Source organism: Jaculus jaculus, chromosome 19 (genome assembly GCF_020740685.1).
Source record: "Jaculus jaculus isolate mJacJac1 chromosome 19, mJacJac1.mat.Y.cur, whole genome shotgun sequence".
Lineage (NCBI taxonomy): Eukaryota > Metazoa > Chordata > Mammalia > Rodentia > Dipodidae > Jaculus > Jaculus jaculus.
Genome location: NC_059120.1, coordinates 53,351,090 through 53,364,869, shown reverse-complemented (window position 1 = coordinate 53,364,869; position 13,780 = coordinate 53,351,090). Strand labels below are relative to the sequence as shown.

General features: G+C 47.1%; 1 protein-coding gene across 5 annotated transcripts in view; it reads left to right on the top strand.

The window, feature by feature from the left end:
- Pdzk1 (PDZ domain containing 1) overlaps positions 1-13,780 on the top strand; it is a 35,134-nt gene that overhangs the window by 14,691 nt on the left and 6,663 nt on the right. For all 5 annotated transcript variants that reach the window (XM_045137943.1, XM_045137942.1, XM_045137945.1 and 2 more), the window contains 5 exons: positions 2,142-2,353; positions 4,431-4,680; positions 6,008-6,144; positions 8,794-8,989; positions 13,040-13,236. In XM_045137943.1, the coding sequence (XP_044993878.1) occupies positions 2,144-2,353; positions 4,431-4,680; positions 6,008-6,144; positions 8,794-8,989; positions 13,040-13,236 (990 nt within the window). In that variant the 5' untranslated portion in view covers positions 2,142-2,143. The remainder of the gene's footprint in view (positions 1-2,141; positions 2,354-4,430; positions 4,681-6,007; positions 6,145-8,793; positions 8,990-13,039; positions 13,237-13,780) is intronic.

Genomic DNA, 13,780 nt, shown 5'->3' with positions numbered 1-13,780 from the left:
TGAGACCCTACCTCGGAAAAAAAAAACAAAAAAAAAAAAACAACTTTCCTGTAGAGGCTGGAGAAATGGCTTCATAGTTAAGATGCTTGCCTGTGAAGTCTAAGGACCCCAGTTCGAGGTTCGAGTCCTCTGTACCCATGTAAGCCAGATGCACATACATCTGGAGTTTGTTTACAGTGGCTGGAGGCCCTAATATGCCTGGGTCCTTAGGCTTTGCCGGCCAACACCTCAACTGTTAAGCCATCTCTCCAGGTCCCTTCCTTTCTTAATATTTTATTTGGGAGACTTATTCTGTAGTTATAGGTAAGGAGCCATGAGGGGGCACACAGCTTCCTCTGAAGGCAATTTAAAGAGCCAACTCCATTCTACTGCTCTTGGCTCTACATAGCACATCAGCCTCTCACGGGGCTGGTCCCCATTCCCATTTCCTGTTAAAGGAAAAGCACTCACTGGGAGGCCTTGGAACTGCTGGACGTCTCCTTACAGACCAGGGGGTCAAAACCTCGGCCATTGTTTTTCATATTCCCTGTCCTCTTCCTAAGGCCTCAGAACCCGGTTCCTATAATGGGGCAACAGGCAGGGCAGGATGGGTGGAGACAGCAAAACGTGGCCTCAGGAGGGAGAACGGTGCCTTGGCTGCTAGAGTCCTTTCTCGGTCATCCTTACTCTGTTCTAACTGGAAACTTCTGGGCCCTGTACCCCTTTTCTCCTGTACCACCAACCTAGCAGAAAGTTCTGATTTCTGTTTTCCTTTTCTTTTTTTTTTTTTGAGGTAGGTTTTTCATTCTAGCCCGAGGCTGACCTGGAATTCGCTCTGTAGTCTCAGGGTGGCCTTGAACATAGGGCGATCCTCTTACCTCTGCCTCCCGGATGCTGGGGTTAAAGAGGATTTCTTTACCCTCTCTCACCTCACCTGACACCTACTGAGGTCTGCATTCCTTGGAAAATCATTCTTCTTGGAAGTTATTTCTCCTTTTTCCATGTCGTAGTTTATTTTTTCCCTTAGGTATGTGTGGTATATGTGCAGGTATGGGCCCTTGCGGTGGCCGGAGTAGAATGCTGAATGAACTGGTCTGTCATTCTGCTCACTATTTGAGAGAGAGAGAGAGAGAGAGATGGAGGGAGGGAGGGAGGGAAGGAGGAACATAGAATGGTGCACCGGGCCTTCAGTCACTGCAAACAAACTCCAGATGCATGTGCACCTTATGCATCTGGCTTCCGTGGGTCCTGGTGAATTGAACCTGGGTCCTTAGGCTTCACAGACAAGTGCCTTAACCACTAAGCCATCTCTCCAGCTTTCTTCAACTCATTATTTTTGTTTTTGTTTTTTCAAGGTAGGGTCTCACTTTTGCCCAGGCTTACCTGGAATTCACTATGTCGTCTCAGGGTGGCCTCGAACTCACGGCAATCCTCCTATCTCTGCCTCCCAAGTGCTGGGATTAAAGGCACATGTTGTTATGCCCAGCTGGCATCTGTATTCATTACTCATATGGGTCTGAAACATAAATAAAGAAGTCATTTGAGGGCTGGAGAGATGGCTTAGTGGTTAAGCACTTGCCTGTGAAGCCTCAGGACCCTGGTTCGAGGCTTGATTCCCCAGGACCCACATTAGCCAGATGCACAAGGGGGCGCATGCATCTGGAGTTCATTTACAGTGGCTGGAGGCCCTGGTGTACCTATTCTCTCTCTCTCTCTGCATCTTTCTCTCTCTGTCTGTCACTCTCAAATAAATAAATAAAAATAAACAAATTAAAAAAAATTCATTCGAAAGCCGAAAGAAATGAGACACGATGGCAGGTGTGGTGGTGCACGCCTTTAATCCCAGCACTTGGGAGGCAGAGGTAGGAGGATCGCCATGAGTTCGAGGCCAGCCTGAGACTACATAGTGAATTCCAGGTCAGCCTGGATAGAGTGAGACCCTACCTCGAAAAACCAAAACCAAACAAATAAAACAAAAACAAGAACAGGAAAAAAGTCATTCTTGGGGAAATAGACCTGGAAATCATTAGTAAGTCTTGGACAGTGGCCTCCAAAACTCCGTGCTGCTCCATTACAACATGGGAGAAGGGAGGTGGACTGTCGTCAGAGGTGAAGGGGTAGGTTCTCAGTCCACGGATTTATCCACTTGTTGTTCACCACAGCAATGGCCTCCGCCTTCATCCCCCGGGAATGCAAGCTGTCCAAACAAGAAGGGCAAAGCTACGGCTTCTTCTTGCGCATCGAGAAGGACACGGACGGCCACCTCGTCCGCGTGGTTGAGAAGGGGAGCCCAGCAGAGAAGGCCGGCCTCCTGGATGGGGACAGGGTTCTTAGGATCAACGGGGTCTTTGTCGACAATGAAGAGCACGTGCAGGTAAATACGGCGTCTGCTCTTGTAGCATCTCTTAAGCCGCCATCTGTCTAGCAGTTGTGATCTCGGGGGTGAACAGGATTTGGCTCTCTCCTGGTTGTTAACAGGTAAGGGTATTAAAAACATTTATATTTATTAAAATCTTATATATTTATATTTTATTTTATTTTAAAATATTTTTATTTATTTGACAGAGAAAGAGGGAGGGAGAGAGAGAAAGAATGGGCACGCCAGGGCTCCAGCCACTGCAAACGAACTCCAGATTCATGTGCCCCTTGTGCATTTGCCTAATTTGGGTCCTGGGGAATCGACCCTGGGTCCTCTGGCTTTGCAGGCAAACGTCTTAACTGCTAAGTCATCCCTCCAGCCATTATATTTTATTTTTATTTATTTGAGAGAGAGAAAGTGGCAGAGAGAGAGAGAGAGAGAGAGAGAGAAAATGAATGAATGAGTGTGCCAGGGCCTCCATCTGCTACCAATGAACTCCAGACACATGCGCCCCTTTGTGCATCCGGCTAACATGGGTCCTAGGGAATTGAGTCTGGGTCCTTTGGCTTTGCGTGGAAATGCCTTAACTGCTAAGCCAGCCCTATCATTTTATTTTATGTTGGCTAATCAAGTTACCTAAAATTAAGAGCTGTAAAAAAATGTTATGCTTGGGCTGGAAGGATGGCTTAGTGGTTAAGATGTTCACCTGCAAAGCCAAAGGACCCCAGTTCAATTCTCCAGGACCCACATAAGCCAGATGCACAAGGGGGCACATGCATCTGGTGTTCGTTTTCAGTGGCTGGAGGCCCTGGCGCGCCCATTCTTTCTCTCTCTTTCTCTGTCTCAAATAAATAAATAAATAAGACATATTTAAAAAAAAAATTTTTGTTTTTTTTTTCTTTTTCTTAAGAATATTTTGAAAGTTATGCTTAAATAATGTCAGGTCTAACAGTCTAGCATGCATTTCCTGTTGGCTATATGCCAGGAACTATGCTAGTTAGTTTGATGTTAATAGTCTATTAAGTCCTTGTCACAGCCCTGTGAAGTGCATATTACCGTCTCACAGAGGAAGCAGCTACATACAGAAAACTTCCTAGTATTCCTGAATATTCATGCAGTGACTGTATCGGAGGGCCTGGCCTCTCCCTGGCTCTGTCTACTTCCCTTTCCACGATACCATGCTGCCTCCTCAGACTTGAGGAGACCTGTTGTGCGACAGGGCAGCTCCCATCTCTAGAAAGAACGTGCCAGAGGCCCACCTTGATTGTTCTGGGGTCATATAAAAGCAAGATGCAAACTAGACAAGGCCAGCCTGGACATAGACAGATCCTGCCCCCCTTGACCCTAAGGTGAATTGGTCTTCTGTAATACCACAAAGGAAACAGCTTTGAACTTTAGAGTCCCTTAAAAGATCAGGTATTGGGGATCTTGGCTGGGCACCTCTGCTTTTGATGCGGGTATCAGGTCAGTGAGCCAGATGACAAACCTTTCCCTCTTGCCGTTGAGGGTTATGAGTTAAAAATTATTTCCCATCCAAATACTAGCCAAGCATGATCCTGCTTTGCTTCCAAGATCAGATGGGATCAGGCGTGTTCAAGATGGTACAGCCGAAGACAAGTTAAAATGATCAGCTGGGGGCTTGAAAGAATGACTTAGCAGTTAAAGCTTTTTACCTGGAAAGCCAAAGGACTCAGGTTCCTTTCCCCAGGACCCACATAAGCTAGATGCACATGGTGGTGCATGCATCTGGAGTTCCTTTGCAGCTGCTAGAGGCCCTCATGTGCCCATTCTATTTGCTTGTCCCCATCTCTCTGTCAAAAATAAATAATTTTGGGGCTGGAGAGATGGCTTAGCGGTTGAGCCGTTTACCTGCAAAGCCAAAAGACTCAGGTTTGATTCCCCAGGACCCAAGTTAGCCAGATGCACAAGAGGGTGCATGCGTCTGGACTTCGTTTGCAGTGGCTGGAAGCCCTGGCGCACCCATTCTCTCTCTCTCGCTCTCTCTCTCTTCCGCTATCAAATAAATAGATAAAAATAAGATTTTTAAAAATAATTTCTTTTATCTGTTGAACATTTGCTCCTTTCTTCCTAGTTGGTGGACTTGGTCCGAAAGAGTGGCAATTCTGTGACTTTACTAGTTCTCGATGGAGATTCCTATGAGAAGGCCATGAAAACACAGGTGAACTTGAAAGACTTGGATCCAAACCAGAAGGAGCCCGCTTCGAATGATAAGAAATCGGCCCCTGTGATGAATGGAGGGGTGGAGAGCTGCGTGCAGCCGCGGCTCTGCTACCTGGCGAAGGAGGGCGACAGCTACGGCTTCTCTCTGAAAACTGTCCAAGGTGAGCGCGGCGGGGGCCGGGGCAGGACTCGATGATCACCCTGCCGAAGGAAGGTTTGCTTACTGGCTCAAGGCCTTCCCTCCCTAACTTCCCCGTGGCGATGGGCGACTTCGCCCACTGCCTCCTCTCCTGGCATGGTGTGCGATGAGCGATCAGGACATTGGACAGCAGCAAACGCAGGGTGGTACACTGGGCACGCTCTCCGATAGTTTTGCAGGATGACAGCTTGAGGACAGAGGGTCCAAGGGCCACTGCTTCTCATTGTTCATTCTTTCTCTTTATATATATATATATATATATATATATATATATATATATATATATGTGTGTGTGTGTGTATATATATATATATTTGTTTTTGTTTTTTTTTCAGGTAAGGTCCCACTCTGTCTCAGGCTGACCTGGATTTCACTTTCTTTCTTTCTCTCTCCCTCTCTCTCCCCTCCGTCTCCCTCTCTCTCCCCTCCGTCTCTTTCTCTCTCTCAAATAAGTAATTTTTTTTTAAAAGTGAAACTGTGGATGCGTGGGAGCTACTATACAAATAAGACCCAAATGGCACTGGAGAGATAGCTTAGCAGGTAAGATGTTTGCCTGCAAAGCCAAACGACCCAGGTTTGATTCCCCAGGACCCATGTTAGCCAGATGCACGAGGGGGCACATGTGTCTCAGGGTGGCCTCAAACTCATGGTAATCCTCCTACCTCTGCCTCCTGGCTAAAAAAAAAAAAAAAAAAAAAAAAAATGTATATTTATTTATTTAAAAGAGAGGAAGGTGCAGATAGAGAATGGGTATACCAGGGCCTCCAGCTACTGCAAATGAACTCCAGTTACATGGGCCACCTTGTGCATCTGGCTTACATGGGTACTGGGGAATTGAACCTGGGTCCTTAGGCTTCACAGGCAAGCACCTTAACCACTAAGAATGAAGCAACAACAACAGTAAAAACAAAACAAAACAAGAAAACCACAGGAACTTGGAGTCTCTTCCTCTGGCCCTCGTGGCTAATGCACCCAGCTTTGGAAGGCAGTGCTCTCTTCATGACAAACAGGGAACTTGGTATCAGGAGCAGAAGTCGCTCTTTTCTCTTTCACGGTAAGGTCTCTCTGTAGCCCAGGCTCAGCTGAAATTCACTTTGTAGTCTCAGGCTGGCCTCGAACTCGAGACAGTCCTCCTAACTCTGCCCCCCTGAGTGCTGGGATTAAAGGCGTGCGCCACCACGCCCGGCAGATCAGAAGTTCTTCATTTCATATCACTCGCTTCCCAGCCGACTCCTGGTTTTTCTGTGCAATGGAATTCACTCTCCCTCCCTCCACCAACTCTCTTCCAGGTAAAAAGGGAGTGTACATGACTGATGTCACGCCTCAGGGCGTGGCTATGAGAGCTGGTGTCCTGGCTGATGATCACGTGATTGAAGTGAATGGCGAGAACGTGGAGAATGCCAGTCACGAGGAAGTGGTTGACAAGGTTCCCTGGGGAGGATGGTCGGAAGGGCCTGAGGGTCTGGGATGGGGCCGGGAAGTATGCCCAGCTAGCCGAGTTGCCCTTTGTATGAAGGATGAGCAGTCACTGTGTTTCTAGATGGTTCCAGAATATAGCATTTGCTAACTTCACATCAAGAGCTCTAAAGGACTTTTCATTTCATCCTTTATTGTTTGGGTCTTATTTGTTTTATTTATTTATTTGAGAGAGATAGAGAAGAGAGAGGGAATGAGCACACCAGGGCCTCCAGCCACTGCAAACCAACTCCAGACATGTGCGCCCCCTCGTGCATCTGGCTAACATGGGTCCTGGGGAATCAAACCTGGGTCGTTTGGCTTTGCAGGCAAACATCTTACCTGCTAAGCTATCTTTCCAGTGCCATTTGGGTCTTATTTGTATAGTAGCTCCCACGCATCCACAGTTTCACTTTTAAAAAAAAATTACTTATTTGGGAGAGAGAGGGAGACGGAGGGGAGAGAGAGGGAGAGAGAGAGAAAGAAAGAAAGAAAGAAAGAAAAAGAAAGAAAAAGAAAGAAAGAAAGAAAGAAAGAAAGAAAGAAAGAAAGAAAGAAAGAGTGAGTGAGTGAGGGAGGGAGAAAACAGGCACACCAGGGCCCCTAGCCAGTGCAAACTAACTCCAGACACATGCACCACCTTGTGTATCTGGCTTATATGGGTCCTGGGGAATCAAGCCTTGAACTGGGGTCCTTAGGCTTCACAGGCAAGTGCTTAGCTGCTAAGCCATCTCTCCTGCCCCCCAGTTTCACTTTCATTGCTTTCATTTGCCTGTGGTCAACCACCATCTAAAAATAATGAATGGAAAATTCCAGAAATAGATGAATCATAAGTGTCAATGCTTATTACAATAAGTTGCTAAAGTTGCTTTGCTATTTTTAGTAGCCATGCCTAATCTATCAGCTTGTCTGCAGGAGTGTGTGCAGGAGGAAGCAGGTAGATGGGGCTCAGCTCGTGTCTGCTGCTTGCAGATGGCTGCCGAGTGACCCAGCGCAGGCAGGGGGTGGAGTACACCAAGTGTGGGTGTGCTGGCCAAAAGGGAGCTTTAGCCGGGCATGGTGGCGCACGCCTTTAGTCCCAGCACTCAGGAGGCAGAGGTAGGAGGATGGCCATGAGTTCGAGGCCACCCTGAGACTGCAGAGTGAATTCCAGGTCAGCCTGGGCTAGAGTGAGACCCGACCTCGAAAAGCGGGAAACACACACACACACACACACACACACACACACACACACACAATCTAAAACTTATAAATTATTTCTGAAATTCCACATTTACTACTTTCCTACTGTGGATGACTCTGGGTAACAGACTGCAGAAAGTGAAGCCACAGATTTGGGGGGTGGGGGGCGGAGCCACAAATGCAGTGTGTTGGAAGGCCATGGCCCGCTGACCCTGAGATACTCCTTTGAGGGCAAAGGAAAGCTTGAAAACTGACCAACCTTCTTGGTAGAATGATCTTTTTAAAAAACTATTTGAGAGAAAGAGAGAGAGAATGGGCACTCCAGGGCCTCCAGCTGCTGTACACGAACTCTAGATGCATCACTACTTTGTGCATCTGGCTTAACATGGGTCCTGGGGAATAGAACTTGGGTTCTGTGGCTTTGCAGGCAAGTGCCTTAACATAACTGTCAAGCCAGCTCTCCAGCCTTAGAATGATCTTTGGAAGTAGACTTTTTTTTATTTTATTTTATTTTTATTTATTTATTTGAGAGCAACAGACAGAGAGAGAAAGAGAGAGAGAGAATGGGTGTACCAGGGCCTCCAGCCACTGCAAGTAAACTCCAGATGCATGCACCACTTTGTACATCTCACTTACATGGGTACTGGGGAATTGAGCCTCAAACCAGGGTCTTAAGACTTCACAGGCAGGTGCTTAACCACTAAGCCATCTCTCCAGCCCCGAAAATACTCTTTTCTTCCTTCCTCCCTTCCTTTCTTTCTTTTTCGAGGTAGGGGCTCACTCTAGCTCAGGCTGACCTGGAATTTACTCTGTAGTCTAGTCTGAGGCTGCCTCAAACCCATGGAGATTCTGGGATTAAAGGAGTGCACCACGATGCCTGACTCTTCCTTTTTCAATTTTTAAAAAATATTTTCTTTTTCAAAACTCATTCCTAGCTGGGCGTGGTGGCTCACGCCTTTAATCCCAGCACTCGGGAGGCAGAGGTAGGAGGATCACCATGAGTTCGAGGCCACCCTGAGACTACGTAGAGAATGCCAGGTCAGCCTGAACTAAAGTGAGACCCTGCCTGGAAAAACAAAAATAAATAAATAAATAAATAAATAAATAAATAAATAAATAAATAAATAAATAAAATCATTCTGGCCTTCCCTCGCACATTTTCCCTGGGCTTTCTGAATTCCATCTCCAGCTAGGGATTCAGTTAGTGTCTCTGTGGATGAAGCCAGATGTTTGCCCCAAGGGAAAAAACAGCCAATCGAAGAAATGGACACAGAGCAGCTGGGTTGTAGCAAGCTAACCACTCACACTTGGGCCACCCCCCACCCCAAAGCTTTCTGTTGACTAGAGGCTGGAGCCCGCCACCCAGAAGGCTTCACATCCCGGGGTGGTCCAGGCTTCTGGCTTTGCTGCTCATCACCCAGCTGCGTGGTTCCCACAGGTGAAGAAGTCTGGAAATCGCATCGCGTTCCTCCTTGTGGACAGGGAAACCTACAGGCGCCACAGTGACCAGAAGATGCCATTCAAGAGGGAGACAGCCAGCTTGAAACTGCTGCCCCACCAGCCTCGGGTGGTGCGGATCACGAAGGGAAGTGATGGCTACGGTTTCTACCTCAGGGCAGGCCCCCAGCAGAAAGGTGAGCCGCCAGAGAAGCAGAAACTTTTTAATATTTTATTCATTTATTTATTTGAGATACAGAGGGAGGGAGGGAGGGAAGGAGAGGGGGGGGAGAGAGAGAGGGAGGAAGAGGCAGATAGAGAAGGGGCGTATATATTATATATATTATATGTTATATATATATTTATATATATACACACATACACACACCTTTTTTTTTTTTTTTTTGAGGTGGGGTCTCACTCTAGTCCAGGCTGACCTGGAATTCACTCTGTAGTCTCCTGGTGGCCTCGAACTCATGGTGATCCTCCTACCTCTGCCTCCCAAGTACTGGGACTAAAGGCATGTGCCACCATGCCCTGATCCTTTAAAATATGTTAAAAACATCTTTATTTATTGGAGAGAGAGAGAGAAAGAGAAAATGGAGTACCAGGGCCTCTAGCCACTGCAAACGAACTCCAGATGTAGGCAACGTCTTGTGCATCTGGCTCATATGTGGGCTGGAGAATTGAACCTGGGTCCTTAGGCTTTGCAGGTGAGCACTGCTAAGCCACCTCTCCAGCCCCAGTTTGTTGATATTTGATGTGTTGCGTAAGGATCCAAATGAGAAAGGGAAGGAGAAGGACGATGAGGGATTCCTGAGCTACGACTGGGCTCTGTGTTGAGCAGTGTGAGGGAGAAGATGATGGTTAAGCCTCTACTGTCATGGAGGCTCTACAGAGCTTACTTACCCTTTTTTTAAAAAAAATTAATTTTTATTATTTATTTATTTATTTGACAAAGGGGGACAAAGAGAGAGAATGAGCACGCCAGGGCCTGCAGCTGCTGCAAAGGAACTCTAGATGCCTGTGCCCCCTTGTGCATCTGGCTCATGTGGGTCCTGGGGAATTGAACCTGGGTCCTTTGGCTTTGTAGGCAAACGCCTTAACCACTAAGCCATCCCTCCAGCCCCTCAGTTACTATTAACAACTCTGCAGGAGCAACTGTTGAAATGGAGGGCTTGAGGTACTGATTGTGCGTGGCCAGAGTAGGCTGGTGCGCAGCTGGGATCCAGCGCAGAGCTACCAAGCTCAAGTTCATCCCACGGCCCTGGGAGCAGCTCTCAGACGTGCGTGCGTCGGGGTGGCGCTGAAGGCAAATCTTTTGGGAGAAGGGAAGGAGGGGCAAGAGAGCAGTTGGTGCAGTAGTACTTATGAGGACCTAATACAAGTTGCATTCAGGATAGAAATGGAGAACAGTGGAAGTATCGAACCTTCAGGGAATATGGAAGGACTTGGCAGCTGACCAGATATAGGGAGTGGGTACTGAGCAAGAACCAGTTGCCATGTGTTGGTGCCCGGTGTGGGGGGGTGTTATTCTTACAAACAGGTGACCAAGAGGCAGTGCTTTGGGGTGGGGAGTGAGCAGGGGTGAATTTTAAATCTTTTTTATTTTTTATTTTTATTTAGAGAGGGAAAGAGAGAGAGAGAAAGATAGAGAGAGAGGGAGAGAATGGGTGTGCCAGGACTTCCAGCCACTGCAAAAGAACTCCAGATGCATGTGGCACATTGTGCATCTGGCTTACGTGGGTGCTGGGTAATCGAACCAAGTTCCTTTGGCTTTGCAGGCAAGCACCTTAACTGCTAAGCCATCTCTCCAGCCCAATTTAAAAAACTTATTTATTAGAGAGAGAAGGGAGGGAGGGAGGGAAGTAGGAAGGGGAAAAAGAAAGTGAAAGAGAGAATGGGTGTGCCAGGGCCTCTGGCCACTGCAAACGAATTCCAGATGCATGTGCCGCCTTGTGCATCTGGTTTATGTGGGTCCTAGGGAATCAAACCTGGGTCCTTAGGCTTTGCAGGCGAGCACCTTAACAGCTAAGTCATCTCTCCAGCTCCCAAGGGCTGAGGTGTTTTTTATTTGATTATTTATTAACAACATGTTTCATATAGCTACATTATGTGGTGGTACCCTCTTTTCCTTGTCCCTGCCCCCATTCCATTGGGGACATTCCTCGGTGGGGTTGCAGGTATTCCCCATGGGGTTGTGGGTTATTTGTTGTTTTGAGTTTGACCATATCACACATGGGGGAAGCCGAGGTGTGTTGTTGTATGCAGTAAGTACCTAGAGAAAGAAGTACAGCTGATAGCTGGAGTTTGAAAAGCTGAGGACATACTGGGGAGACATGTGCACATAAATCCTTTCTCAATAAGTATGCCCCAGGGCCTGGAGAGATGGCTTAGTGGTTAAGGTGTTTGCCTACAAAGCCAAAGGACCTTGGTTCAATTCCCCAGGATCCACGCAAGTCAGATGCACAAGGGGGCACATGCATCTGGAGTTCATTTGCAGTGGCTAGAGGCTCTAGTGCACCCATTCTCTCTCTCTCTCTCAAATAAATAAATAAAATTTAATAAAATATGCCTCAGAAATGGGAAAAAAAAAAAAAAACCAAAACTAAATATGCCCAATTGCTACTAAAATGAGTGTGGATTTCCAGAGGTCTGAAGTCTTTCTTTCTCTCTCTCTCTCTTTCCCCCTTCCTTCCTTCCTTCCTTCCTTCCTTCCTTCCTTCCTTCCTTCCTTCCTTCCTTCCTTCCTTCCTTCCTTCCTTCCTTCCTTCCTTCCTTCTCGAGGTAAGGTTTCACTCTAGCTCATACTGACCTGGAAGTCACTATGTAGTTTCAGGGTGGCCTTGAACTCATGGCAATCCTACCTCTGCCTTCAGAGTGCTGGGATTAAAGGCGTGCACCACCACGCCTGCCTTTTCATTTTTTTCTTTTTGTTTGGTTGTTTTTGAGGCAAGGTTTCACTCCAGCCCAGGCTGACTTGGAACTCACTTTGTAGCTCAGGTTGGCCGAGAACTTATGGCAAGCCTTCAACCTCAGTCCCCCAAGAGCTGAGTCTAATATTCTCCTTCCTTCACCTTTGAGGCAGGGTCTCACTATGTGGCCCAGGCTGGCCTTGAACTTGAGACTCTCTGGTACTGAGATTACAGGTGTGCACCATTGCATGCCATCACACCTAGTCCTTTCCTTTTTATGGCTTAGCTGTTGTGTAAGATTTGTGGATATTAAGATGTCCATTAACTTCCTAGAAACTTGCTGTCAAATGGCTAGCTTGCTACTTTTGCCAAAAGTAAATGTCAAATGCTTTTATATTTATTTATTTTAGAGAGAGAGAGAATTGGTGCACCAGGGCCTCAACCACTAAAATTGAACTGCAGACGCTTGCGCCACCTAGTGGGAATGTGTGACCTTGCCCTTGCCTCACCTTTGTGGGTCTGGCTAATGTGGGATCTGGAGAGAGATCTAACATGAGTCCTTACGCTTCCCAAGCAAGCACCTAAACCACTAAGCTATCTCTCTAGCCCTCAAATGATTTTCCATCTTTCTGTTTGTTTGTTTTTTTGAGGTAGGGTCTCCCTCTAGCCCAGGCTGACCTGGAATTCACTATGTAGTCTCAGGGTGGTCTTGAACTTTCAGAGATCCTCCTTCCAGAGTGCTGGGATTAAAGGCGTGTGTCACTACACCCAGCTTTGATTTTCCATCTTTTAAGACCCTTGCATTGTTAGTGGCTGGGTTGTCCAAGACAGACTGTTGTTTCTCGGGTGCAAGATTTATTTAACATCAGGAGAGGAGGCTTCAAGACTCCATAGGAAGGGGAGGGAGGAGGTGTTAAGAATCTGGGGGAGAGAAAAGGGAAGAACTTCACTGTGTGGGAAGGGCATTGGGTGGGATGTGTGGGAATTAGGGAGGGGTGGGTTTGTGACTCAAGTGTAAGGGAGCAAGTTATCTGGACCACCTATTGAACTCCTGTCCAGAACATGTACTTGGCATATACACTCAGGACTACTGGGTAGACATTAGGGTTTAAATTAATTTTGATTACAGTAGGTAGGAAATACCTAGTTCTGTTCTGTCGGAAGGGTTGGGGTAAGGAGAGGCAGTTATGAAATCTAACAAGGGGAGTAGCTCTATTCAGCACGTCTTTTACATCTACTTCCCCAGGGCCTTGGAGTCCAGTAGAAACCCCTTAGTTTGTCTAGGGACTTTTTTGATCACTTTATTTTCTCTTGGGGGGTTGGGGAGGGTAGGTCAGATCATCAAGGACATAGAATCTGGAAGCCCAGCAGAGGCAGCTGGCTTGAAGAACAATGACTTGGTAGTTGCTGTCAATGGCGAGTCTGTGGAAACCCTTGACCATGACAGTGTGGTGGAATTGATTAGAAAGGGTGGTGACCAGACTACGCTATTGGTGGTGGACAAGGAGACCGACACCATATATAGACTGGTAAGTAACACAACGTCGTTCATGCAATGGGTTGGGTCTGTTCACTCATGCCTTCCTGGAACGTACAGACCTACCAGTCATCATGAAGGCCCCCTGACAGCCCCGAGAGGTACGCCAGGAGGAAGCGAAGCAATTGCTAAATGAAATTTAAGTTCAAGGGAGGGCTGCAGGGACGGCTCAGTGGTTAAGGCCAGAGAACACAGGTTTGATTCCTCAGGACCCATGTAAGCCAGATGCACAAGGTGGTGCATGCATCTGGAGTTTGTTTGCAGTGGCTGGAGGCCCCAGTGTGCCAATTTTCTCTCTCAAATAAATAAAAATAAAACATGTATTGTGTGTGTGTTTGTGTGTGTGTGAGAGAGAGAGAGAGAGAGAGAGAGAGAGAGAGAAAGAGAAAGAGGTAGATAGAGAGAAAGGGCACACGAGAGCCTCCAGCCACTGCAAATGAACAGCAGGCACTTGCTCTACCTTGTGCATCTGGCTTACATGGGTCCTGGGGAGTCAAACCTGGGTCCTTAGGCTTCACAGGCAGTACCTTAACCAC